The sequence below is a fragment of the Perna viridis genome, chromosome 2 (assembly GCF_037379345.1).
Source record: "Perna viridis isolate PV_CMFRI_1.1 ecotype Kerala chromosome 2, ASM3737934v1, whole genome shotgun sequence".
NCBI lineage: Eukaryota > Metazoa > Mollusca > Bivalvia > Mytilida > Mytilidae > Perna > Perna viridis.
The window spans coordinates 32543351-32556101 of NC_142446.1; the positions used below are offsets into that span (position 1 = coordinate 32543351).

At 30.1% G+C, this 12751-nt stretch overlaps 1 protein-coding gene across 2 annotated transcripts; it reads left to right on the top strand.

The window, feature by feature from the left end:
- LOC148624683 (tetraspanin-7-like) lies at positions 1 to 11725 on the top strand. Of its 2 annotated transcripts, none has more exons than XM_088567519.1 (7): positions 1 to 202; positions 2340 to 2528; positions 2978 to 3052; positions 4051 to 4146; positions 6482 to 6649; positions 7656 to 7739; positions 8613 to 11725. In XM_088567519.1, exons 1-7 carry the CDS (start codon positions 113 to 115, stop codon positions 8682 to 8684), a joined length of 774 nt encoding a protein of 257 aa, XP_088423645.1. In that variant the 5' UTR covers positions 1 to 112; the 3' UTR covers positions 8685 to 11725. The 2 variants fall into 2 exon arrangements, with proteins under 2 accessions (XP_088423645.1, XP_088423646.1); XM_088567520.1 differs by lacking the exon at positions 1 to 202 and adding an exon at positions 507 to 524 and having other exon boundaries at positions 8613 to 10095.
- Positions 11726 to 12751: the final 1026 nt, after the last annotated feature.

Below are 12751 nucleotides of genomic sequence, written 5' to 3' on the forward strand. Positions count from 1 at the left end.
ACACACGCCATAGAGTTTCCGCCACGTAAACACCCACAACAAACTTCGATAATAATATTGATTTTCATAAAATTATTGCATCACAGGGCTGTGACAACTTTTCTAATAGAAAATGGCTGGAAGGTTGAGTTCTGCCATGGCATCTGGACCGGCAGTTGCATGCATGAAAACACTAATGATGGTTTTCAACTTTATTTTCTGGGTAATATATTTTTCGTCATAAATACTTTCATATGTTTTCTTTTTGTTTACATTATAATTTGCAGCTATACTGTACATGCATACACGTTAACACTCCAACGTTAGGAGGAACACTCCCACAAAGCATATAAAAAATTTTGAATTTCCCCACATTAAAATTTATGTAAATTAAAGATTGGTAGAAATTTTTTGTCAAAATGAAAAATACTTAATAATTGAATTTTTACGCTCAAAAAACTCTGCTTTCTTTTTCAGTGAAACTCCTATATGGGACAGTTTCAATGGGGAGAATCTCCCACTTGAACTGTTCCAAAGGTTAACAGGTATGGTATATGTCCCATTTTTGAAATACTTGTCATTTTTAAAGAATGTGCAACTGTTAAAATATGTATTAGTCCCAATAACATAAAATATTTCATATTTGTATTCCAATATTTAAGTGTGCAGAAAAAAGTCTTATTCCATAACCATATTGTCTTTAGTCCTGCAACGGATTGATGAATTGATTGATTGTTGGGGTTTAACTCCCCGAGCTGCAATATTTGTGCTATATTCAGGTGATGAACATGAAATGGATGATAAAATGAACATGAAAAAATGATGATGATGAAATGAAAAGGGTCAACAAATTTTGATTGCCACTGTGGCACAGTGCAAAGGTTCCTACTTCTATTGAATACCACAGTAGGGTTCTTTAACGTGCGAGGAACATAGCATCTTTCCCAACACAGTGCACCACTATGGTTTGCAGTCCTCCTGCAACATATAATACTGTAGTTGTGTGATATTTCATATTTGGACATATAAAATATCCAATTATAAAATGTTGCCTAATTGCTTTTGTCTTTAGTCCCTGCAATATCTTTGATGGAATCAGAAAAAAATACAAAGAAGTTACAGTGTATGTTCAAACCTAGCGGTTGATTAGAAGCAGTTCATAATCAAACCTATGACTCATGTCAATATACATGTAAGCCAATGCTCTACTACATTTTGTACATCAACTAAAGCAATACAAACAATATAATTATATAACAATACACAGGATGATCTCAACAAAAACAGAGGTTACCCCTACCTAAATACATGGATGCATAGAAAGATATTCTGAAAAAATTAAGTACCAAAGTGAAAAAAGGAAACAGAAAAGTGGAGCAGTGATGCAAATGAGCATACAAATAGAAAAGTTCACTACCAGAAAAAAATAAGCCCATGTTTAATGTATATTCTAATTTCAATGGAAGAACCATTGGACCTTTGCACATTCAATTGTATTTAAACCTGTTTAATTGGTACAAAATTAAGAACACATGTACATGTATAACCAGGTAAACAAAATTTAACTGGCTGCTCTGATTCTATTGTACTTACATGTATGTACACACTCAAGGTATTTCAAATTACATCTTTTTGTACAAGCTGTAAAAGTTCAGTGTGAATTGCATTGTTATGTGAAGTGAGCTCCACAGACCTCACAATAAATGGAGTCATCCAAAGATTGAACACATTAGATATATCAATCAAAGAATCTACTCTGTTTGTGATGTTTATTGATTCAATCTTTGGTTGGTTCTGTTCATCATGAGGTATGATATCTCCAGTTGCCTCATGCAATAATGCAACAGTCATACCAAATTTTAACAGGTTGTAATTGGCATGAATCCAATAATCACATGCACAAATGATTGCATATTCAAAGATATGGAACGAAAACAAGTGATACAGCATACATTGCACAATTTGCACTATATTGCCTGTCTTGGCATATTGTTGATCCAATCTCTCAATATCAACTGAAAATGTTGGTAAATACACATGTATGTGGCAATAGATGTACATATGTTGTATTATAGATTTGTATTCATGTTTATTCATTGCCAACCAATGGAAATAAAATTATGATTATTATGTTAATGGAATATTTGCACTGAGATAGCATTTACAAGGTAAGATTACTCTAAATGGTAGATATATTTTATTGTATACTTAGTTTTTTTGGTTAATAAAAATCAAATCTACATAGCTAGTATCTCATATAATCCAGCTATTGTTTTAGTACTGGTCTCATGCTACATGTAGTTTCTTTCACTGGTTAAGAAAATAAGAAAATAATTGAATTATTCACTTTCTCCTTTCAGGTTACTGGTATTGCCATTTTGGCAATTGGTATATGGACTAAAGTTGATCTTTATAAGTATATGGAGTTGTCATCCATCTATTACAAGGAGTCCCCCTACATACTGATAGGAGTGGGTGTAGTTATCGTCATTGTTGGATCCCTTGGATGCTGCTGTACTGTCAAAGGCAACTCTGTGTTACTTTACATGGTAAGTATTGCATACAGCATCTAGTCTACCTAGTCCAACTCATCTATTAAGGCAATGACAATTTTTTATTGTTGGTTTCTCCTGAAATGTGGGATATTATAGGGTTGTGCCATATGCATAGTGGACAAACATATGTCATATAAGGTTAGTATAGCTGGTAAAAAAATACATGTGGAACAGAACTTAACCACTACATGTACATGCTTTTCCTTACATACATATATGAACATATTTTATGGCAAAAATCCAAAATACTTGTCAGTTATACATGTTCATGTAATTTATTTGAAAAATGTCTTCTACTTGGTTTACATTTTATCATACTGTAGTTTGCAAAGTTAAATGTTAAGATCAGAATTTTAAACACTTCAGTTTTTGTTTTAAATACTGTTCAATCAAAAATCTCTTTTTATTAATAGATATTCAGGTATTTTTTTTTACTATTTCAGTATGCAGGATTTCTAGTTATTGTATTTGTCATCATGCTTGCCACTGGTGCTGCTGGATTTGTCTACAAGGGAAAGGTATGCCCTTAAAAAAGACCAATTTATTAGGGGATGACCATTTAATTAAGATGGAGCTTAAAAGAATTGTAAAGTAGATATTTTTGCACCAACATTTTTGAAATTGAATAATTTGACCTTTCAAGTGGGAGAAAAACATGTTTTTGATCCTTTCTAATCACTCTGATCTTAATGTTATGCTTTTACGTAAAAGAAAACAATTTGACTACATGTATGTAAAATACAAATATCTGAGCCGTTGACATTGTCAAAATAAATTTTTTTAGCCAAATGAATCTACCAGGCTTCACTCAATATCAAATAGCTGTCCTTTTATTTTGCAGTATATCGATAAATGTGCACATATGATTGAGTTGATTTTGACCCTGTTGATAGTTAAGCACTGGCCTTATGCTGCAATAAATAAGAAATACTAGTTACATGATTTATACATGTACATGCACTGGTACATGTGCATTTTGTATATGTAAATAGATGTGCAAACTAGCTTACTTCATTCATTTGATATTTTCAAATACCAGTTCAAAGAATAATCTTAACCCCTTAAAACAGTTTGTAGGGTGCAGTGTACAGACATAAAGGGTTAAAGTCTTTAAGAAATGTGAAAATTAAGGCAAGTTCTTGTGTGAATTGGTAACCTTAAGGCCATCAAGTCAACAAAAAAAAATTTATATGGAATTAAGAGTATTATTTACCATGGTATTTCCCTTTTCTCTTTGTTGATTATTATGTTTGGAAGTTGTTGTCTTTCGCCAGCATAAACCTACATGAATCAAAGTTTTGAAGGAACATGTAAGAGGAAGACCAGGCAGTGGTTGGCACATGCCAAATTTTGTTTTCAAAACATTTTCATCACAAACCCATGTTTTCTAAGAAATGAATGTTGGTTTGTAATTACTGAATTGGTAAGAACAACATAAATTGCCAACTTTTTAAATAAGTTTTAATCTACAGAATGTCATGTAAGTTGATACTCAGCTGTTATTTGTCTTTTATAGCTGGAGGCAGGATTTAAGGAAGGTCTAGAACATGCTTTGAATCAATATGGAAATGATTCTGATATCACCATGGGGATGGATGATCTCCAGAGAAAGGTAGGCTGATGAATTCTGGGGAATCTTTAAGGCTAAGCTAAATAATATCTGTTTCTTTTTTACCCAAAACTTTTTGTTGGGAAAAAAATGTGTAATATCAAAACCAGATTTTCAGTAAATATTATGCTATTTATAATAATAATAATAACAATAATAATAGTACTAAACACTTGAATAATATGGTTTGAGAAAACAGTGTGTTGCCTATTCAACCTTACTTTTAAAAAATTCAATTTTTAATTAAAAGAAAACACACACACATAGTTTACTTTAACCTAAGAATATTATGATGCCATACATGATTAAAAGTTTCAAGATTACAACATAGTAAATGTAATCATGACAGAAAGAAACAGTAATAACGATAATAATATAACAAGTACTATAAAGGCAGAAATTTGTGTTTATTTTGTGGGTAGAACAGACCAACAAAAATCAGTCCCCATGAAAATTTATCTCCAAAAGTTTATTTTAATCTTAAATAAAAATATTTTGATTCAAATGCACTTATACTTATACTTAAACAAATGTATGTAAATAAAATCAATAATCCTAATCATTCCCTTAAAAAACACAGCTGTAATTTACTTCACTTATGTGTGTGTGGTAGAGGTGTGTAGTACACAATAATTGGAGTGCCAGGCAGTCCTCAAGCCCTTTGTCATTTAATAAACATATATTAAAAGATCATTTACACATGTGAAAACAGTTATCTCCAATTCTTTGATCCACTTGATGAGCTATTTCATTAAGTCAAAACGTAAATAAATGAGCTTGGCTTATTCAAAATATCTTTTTCATTAACTGTGAACAGTCAATTACTGGTCCAAATTAATATTGGGAAAACAAGAGAAACTACCTGTTATTTTGTACAAACTTTGTTTAAGAAAAAATTTTTGATGGACAAAATATGATTTGGATTAATTTTATTAAAATCCATATTTGATAACTGTGGATTGTCATACATTTGGGATACACACTGTCACAAAATTTTGTCAGTAATACGTGGCTTTATAACACTGTCAAACAAAAACTGACTGATCAATTTAATCAGTCATGGAATTCCCAAGTTCAGAACTCACCGAAGGCACTAAATTATCAAATTTTTAAAGAAAAGTTTGAGTTCAAACACTATTTGAAAGTTTTAGATCATAAAAAGGCGATCAGACTTTGTAGATTTAGAACTACAAATCATAACTTGCCGATTGAATATGGCAGATAGGGAAATATCAATCGAAATGACAGAAAATGCTTTTTATGTAACTCTCATGACATTGGTGATGAGTTTCATTACCTCTTTGAATAATTTGAAATTTAGATTTAGATCATGTCCAAATATTCTTGTTATGAGAGATATAATGCAAACTAAGAACGTCTTGGATCTTAGTAAATTATATAAATTAATTAATGCTATAATTAAAAAGTTGAATTCTCCAGGGTAATAAATATGTTTAATAATGAAACATTTTGATGTACATTAGTAATGATTTCATACACTGTGTCGTAACCTTTTGTACTGATATTCCTAATTATGTTGTATTACATATCATATATTTTGCCATTAGTGCTACATTGTAATGTTAACTGTCTCTGTACCACTGTAAAGAGGTTTATTGAGAAATAAAGATATATAGCCAAAAAAAAAAAACGGTGTCCTGCAGACGTCATTGTTTTAGTGACACCCTTGATTTGCAAGTAGTGGAAACGTGAATATTTGAGCTGAATGGTTTCAATATTGTATAATAATAATTAATAAATTGCTGTCAAAAACATGGTATCAGCAAAAAGTACTTTATTCAAAAGTTTCTCCCATCTGCCTTGCCAAGTGGGAGTGGAAACTGTGCAGTTTTTACGGAAGAATAGAGACTCTACAGCAAACCAGAAAGCTTGAATCAGAAGTGCGATCTCATTAAAAAAATAATCAATGAAAATTTGTCCCAATAAAATCAGTTTCAAACACAAAACAATGAAATATTATGCCCACGAAAATAAATGATTATATGAGTTTCACTTGTTTTTTTTTTTTTTTTTATTTTGATTTAAGATAGAAGTAGAAATATAGAAAAATAAACAAGAGGTAAGCCCAAGTATTGATGAAGAACAAGTCTCTCAAAGGAACCTACTAAGTATATATTATGCTGAGAAAAATAAAGAGCACGAAACCAGTTAGAAGTCAGGGGAGGGGGATGTTTTGATGGAGTTATATCAATACATACGTTCACTTGATTTTTTAAGGTAAACAATTAATGTAATGGGTTATACAGAGTTAGGTGTTTGTATAGTTAGAATGTCGATGATGAATACTGATCTATGGATATTTCTTAATTGTATACAGTTGGAATGTTGTGGAATGAACAGCTACACAGACTGGTTCACTACTGGATGGACTGGTACCCCTAACAGCGTCCCCACTTCCTGTTGCAAGGATGAAAAGTCAACATGTAAACATACAAACCTACCTAATGCCCCTGATGCCAATAAAACCATGGAAATCAACACTAAGGTTAGTTTATATATGCCCTTATTTTGGTAGATGTTATATGGTATACTGATGTCAGCTTTCTGTTTGTCCATATCTCCACAAGCATACAATACCACACACTTTTTGAGGGTTTCAAAAATTTTTTTTTGAGTATGTTTGTCGCTATGGAAAAAGTTTCACATGATTCTTTTCAAATTTGAAGGACTGTATAAATCATAAAAAATCTGATGGGTGTATCATGTTGTAAAGGACAGCTATGGAAGATTTTTTTTGTGAATTAAGTTGTACTTTTTGATGATCCATGATGTTTTTATGAAGTTTTTATATTACAGATGTGGGTGTCCTGTTGTTTTCACCTTGTCTTTCTCTCCATCTTCAACAATAAATAAAATGTCAAAAACTATTCACAGCACTTAATAGAATTTGTACATGTTTTAATGACCATTTGAATCTATTTACATATTACATGTACATGTTAGTCCAAATAGATGAATATTTTTACACGTATATAGTATGACTGTCTAGTTCATTTTTATAGAGAGAACTAATACTGAGGTGTAATATAAATAATTACACCTTGATTATGTACTTCATGTGTGATGTATGTGATGTATAAGTATTAAAAATGTTCCATGTGTCAGTAAATGTATATTATAAAACCAAAGTTAAAGGATTTGGTAATTTATACTCTGTGAAACATATATATTTTGTTTTTAGAAACAAATGCCACTTCTAGTGGACCATAGGTTCCTAAAGCTATTCACCAGTCTAGTAGTCAGACTTGTCTGACCATAATTATTAATTATATCATATAATATTATACCAAAGTTTGCACTATCTGAAAATTCAAAACCCTAAAAAACACTGTATCTTCTTTCCCTGCGTTGCATAAGTTTTTGGAGTTTGATTTGGTTCCTTATTTTAATGCCTTTGGTTTTTTTCTGATATACAATGTATTTATAGATGAATACCTTGCTATGTATAAGTTTTAATGCTGCTATTTACATGATTGATATTATGTTTGTAGGGATGTTATCATACAGTTTTAGACTTCATGCAAGGAAACATGGGATTGATAGGTGGAGTGGCACTCGGTTTTGCATTTCTACAGGTAGGAGTCATGTTTAATCTGACTTATTTTTTTAAAATTCTTATTCAACCTAAAAACATTACTGAGGCTGATAGGAGTTGTCTTTCTTTTTTTTTTTCAAGATTTGAGTGTATTTCGAACCATCCTTTTTCATAAACACTTGCTACAATCTCATTATTTCAATAAAAGTATGATTGTAGAAACTATATCAATATGGTTTTGGAGTACCTGATTTGATTCTTCTTTGAAATACAATGGAAAAGTCTCGAAATTAAACATTTTATATGTATTTCTTTAAGCCAAACATAGATTTAGTTTGTTATTTGCTTTTGTTATTTGATCATGGCAGAGTTACTCCAAAGACCTTAAAAATGTAGTTACTGCTTCTCAGTCAGGCACCTTGCAGGTAGAGTGAGGATTGGGTAGCTCAGAGTCAGAATAATGTGTCTGAATGGAATATCATTCCTACCTGTAGGCTAGTGCTTCTGTTGCCTAGATCAATAAATGTAGAATAATAGTAACTTTTGATTTTTTTACTGACAATATCAAAATCAAAAACAGTTATAATTATTTTATCATAATCTAATATTTGCATATATTGATCATCTGTTGTAGCTTGATGTCATTTTCATTCAAAACTCTAAAGAAGGTCTTATGATGTCACAAAAACACCCAAAATTTTGATGGATGACCATGTTATTTGATATCTTGTCATGTACAAGAGATAGAAAAACATATGTCTACAAGAGCAAAGGATAAAAGTACAGAATAAATGAAAGTGCAGCTTGCTATGTGGGATAATTGATCATGCATACTCATCCTAAAATGTGTGTAATATCTAACTAAAACTACAATGTATCAATCAATCAATAATACTTGTTTCTATCTTTTCAGTTGTTTGGTGCTCTGTTTGCTTGCTGTCTTGCAAAGAACATCAACAAATCTAAATATGAACAGGTGGCTTAAAGTTCAAAGGTCAAAGGACAGAAACAGTCTTATCCCTTCTTTGTTATTTATATTCTTCATTGTTGATTTTTTTTGTTGAACTTTGATGTCCTATATGCTAAAATGACCAAAAAACTTTAAACATTAGAACCCACTTTATATGCTTTAATAGTTAAATGCAAAACAGCTCACAAGGTTTTGTCATCCTAAAATACTCTGTACAAACACATATGAAGATATGCACTTTCAGAAAAGAAAAACATGTTCAGTGTTTGTAGCTAGTAAAATAACCTGGTTGCTGAAAGGCTGCAAATGCATGTAGAAGGTTCTGAATGAAACAAAAATATATAGTGTTTTGTGAAAAATTAAGTCACCAATTTGATCTGGATGACTGGAAGACTGCAATTTGAACTCTGCATGTCACATGGTCATTATTGGGCATTTGTATTAGACAAATTGTATTTTTTCAATTCTTTACATTGTGATTTTGATGTATTGTTGAATTTTGTTATTCTGCTGTTATCTGTTGGGCTTTAAATCTTTATTTATATATACATATATGTATGTAACTGTTACTTGTATTAATCGGACAGCTCTTCATAGTGAAACCTGTGTTTAATGAGAAGAAACTAAAATACCTTTATATTTGTTATTGATTTAAAAAAAAAATTCAATTAATAGCAAGTCATGAAATCAGAATGGTAAAATTAAGTGACAACAACAATTAAATTAATTTGACAATTTGGACTATTTATAAACTTGACCATATTTTACAGGTTTATGTTTGTGGTAGACAGGTTTAACTAGTTTTATTGTATTTTTTGCTGCATAATATCTTTCTGCAATTTTTTTAAAAGTTGTTTTGTCAAGATCTGCAATTCTGAATTTCTTAAGTTATATGTGAATGAAAAGTGTGTTTACAGTTTGAAGCTACAGAATGGAAATCAGTTTTTTAAGATGGCACTACTAGAACTCTCCTTTTTAATTGAGTTTTTGTGATTGACAATATGATAAAAATTCTTTACTGACAATACATAGAAAGTCATTCTTTGTGGCTTTTAGCTATGAAATATTTCTTAACATTTGATAAAACTGACTGAAAATGCATGATTGTAGTTTTTCAGTAGAATTGATTGAAAAACATTTTTTTATTTGTTATTGGTTATACTAGGACTTAATTTTTTTGTCCTGTCAGTTACTTTTCAGACTTTTAGGTATATTGCCCATTCTTTTTTTGTGAATATATTTTGTTTATTTTTAAATGTGCTGGTTATTGAAGTTGTATAAACAGAAATTTGAAATATTTGTTAACTTCTTTTTTTAAGACATTTTTTAAAATCTTATTGTGGCATGTTTGTACTTTTTTATAATCTACATGTATATTTTTAAATTTATGGTATGTTAAAATATTTTTTAATAAATTTTAAATCTATCATCTTTCTTTTTGCAATAAGTGATCAGAAATTTTACAGGGTTATATTCTAGTTTAAAACTTTGATTTTATAAGGTTAGAATTTGTAGTCATATTTTTTCAGTCTTTATAGATTATGTATCATAAATCAACAACAATGATTTTGCTCTTTTGTTTATCCTGAGAAGCACTTGCCAAAGACTAGAGAAGAAAGAAAGATAATATTCATTTTAACTTAAAGCATAAATAATCTCTAAAAATAGGTATTTGGTGATTTCAGAAAAAATGGAGGACAAATTTTTCATAACATTTATCTATACTAAGTTTGATTGTAAGACTAGCAAGAAGTTATCTGCTATATAATAAAGTTTGAAATATGGGACAACACAGTACACAGACCAATTGTCCCAAGTCTGATAGGATCTATAATGGCATATAAAAACAGAGATTTTATTGCATTATCCAAGTATTTATACTTCATAAACTCCAGAAATATCCAAGTATTTATACCTCATAAACTCCAGAAATTACTATCAAAGTGTAAAGTTTCCCTTTTTAAGTAGTAGTCTTTGTAAGATTTATACAAATTCTGTAATATGTGATACTCTTCAAAGAAGGCTACACATTTTTAATTCTGTTATTAAGTTGCTTTATAGGTCTATATGATGAAATGTATATTTTTTCATTCCAATCTGTCTGCTCTTAGGAGATAATCCACATGGAAAATTCAATAGTTTCTACTGTATTTTAGTGTTATTTACAGAGTTATCTCCCTTAATTTTAAATTTTACAGTTCTTTCGATATAATATTTATCTCCTAAGAACAAAAGTTCTATGAGAAGCTACATGTTACATTCTGTTTAATATGACATTAAAAGCAAAACATCAAAAATAAAAATATGTAGGCTTTCCAACCATGAATAACATTTGCATGATTCTTATGAGGAGTGGTACTTAAGATATTGATAGGTCAAATTTAGTTGAAATGTGCTATGGAAAAATGGCAGAAAAATTTTCCAGCACATTTCCCCATTAAAGCAATCAAAAAAAATATCTTAAGTCACAGATGCTCCAGGATAAATTTAAATAGCTTTTCAGTTGTTTTCTAGATGTTTTTAAAATGTTTAAGGCAAAAAAGAAAATGATGTGTACTCATCCTCTAATTCCTCCACAGAACGGTTTTTAAAACTTCAAATTCTTACAGATTATACCTTTCTCATATAACAGTTTTCAAAAGTTAGATTAAACAAGTGACATTTTCTTTCTTTTGAACTGTCTGTCTTCATATTGTCATTGTAGGTAGATTATATATGTAAATTTGACATACATTTCTTTCATATGGCAAGTTGAAGTATCATAGTTTACATTGCCAATAGCACCTGGCATTACTTTTCATTCTCATTATAATACATTGGGAAATAAAATAAGATCAAATGAAAGATCATAAAAATGTTTGAGAACGTCTGTATATAATGTGTATTTGAACTTTTTTAGGACCACTTTGTAAAAATTTCTGATCACCTTTGTAAAAAGTTACAGCAATCAAACTGTTTTTTTTTCTACTCTTTTCATAGCATTTTATTCTAAGACCACCGTTGAGCCTCTGTGTGCTTTTAATGTAAATAAAAAAATATAATACAATGTCACAAAATTTCTTATTACCTCATAGACGCATATGGTTTGTATGATTTTATGTATTAGGTTTCTGGTCCTACATGCACTTTCATTGTCTTTCAATTTGGGGAGTAATGATGTACTAATGTGTCGTTTCATTCATGTTCCGTAAATCTATATTGGAACACTTTTAAATTGCTGATCTGATTCCTCCTTTACCAACACAGAATTTAAAAAATGCAGTTATGATAGAAAGAAATTTTCATTCTGAAAGAGTAACTGTAGTGTGAAATATTTTAGATTCGCTGAAATTAGTGATTACCTATGGACAATGGACATGGCAATATGGCATTTTGTTATTGAAATATTACAAGTGTGAATTATTTTTAATTATTGCGATAGAAATGAGATTGTCAGCCACTAATAATGATATTTATCAGATTGTAAAAGAGTGGAATAGTTACATCCCTTTATTTAAAGTTCTTCGTATTTTTATGATGGCTCCTACATGTTTTATAATTTTAATAGGTAGACTTTTTTCTCTCTTATAATGATATTCCTTTGACAGATTGAAACTTACAAATAGCCATTAGACTGCAGTGGATCCAGAAGTTTATAAAAGGGAATTCTAATCCTGAAATTTATAAAGCGAGGGTTTCCAGACTACCTCTTGTATATTTTGGTAAAAAAAATTGTAGTAAACAAAGGAGGTGTTGGTGGGGTAGCTGATTCCAATCTCCCCTTGGGTAGATGATCAGTAGGTATATTTTAATACATGGTTGATTTACTGTACCTGCTTGAATGTTCTTTGTTTAACTTCACTATTATTCTTATAAAATCAACCCTGTATATGAGTACTTAACAAATAACAACTACAAATAGATTTTCAGGTAGTCTAATACATTTCAAACCTTTGCTAATATCCGAAGTAAAAATATTAGATGGAAATAAATGTATTTGGAATAAAAAATACTTTTGTTTGGATTCTGGCTTTATCATGTGAATATCTGAGATGAGCCTGAAAGATGTGTATAAGATATTAACTTGGTATAGTCAGTATTCA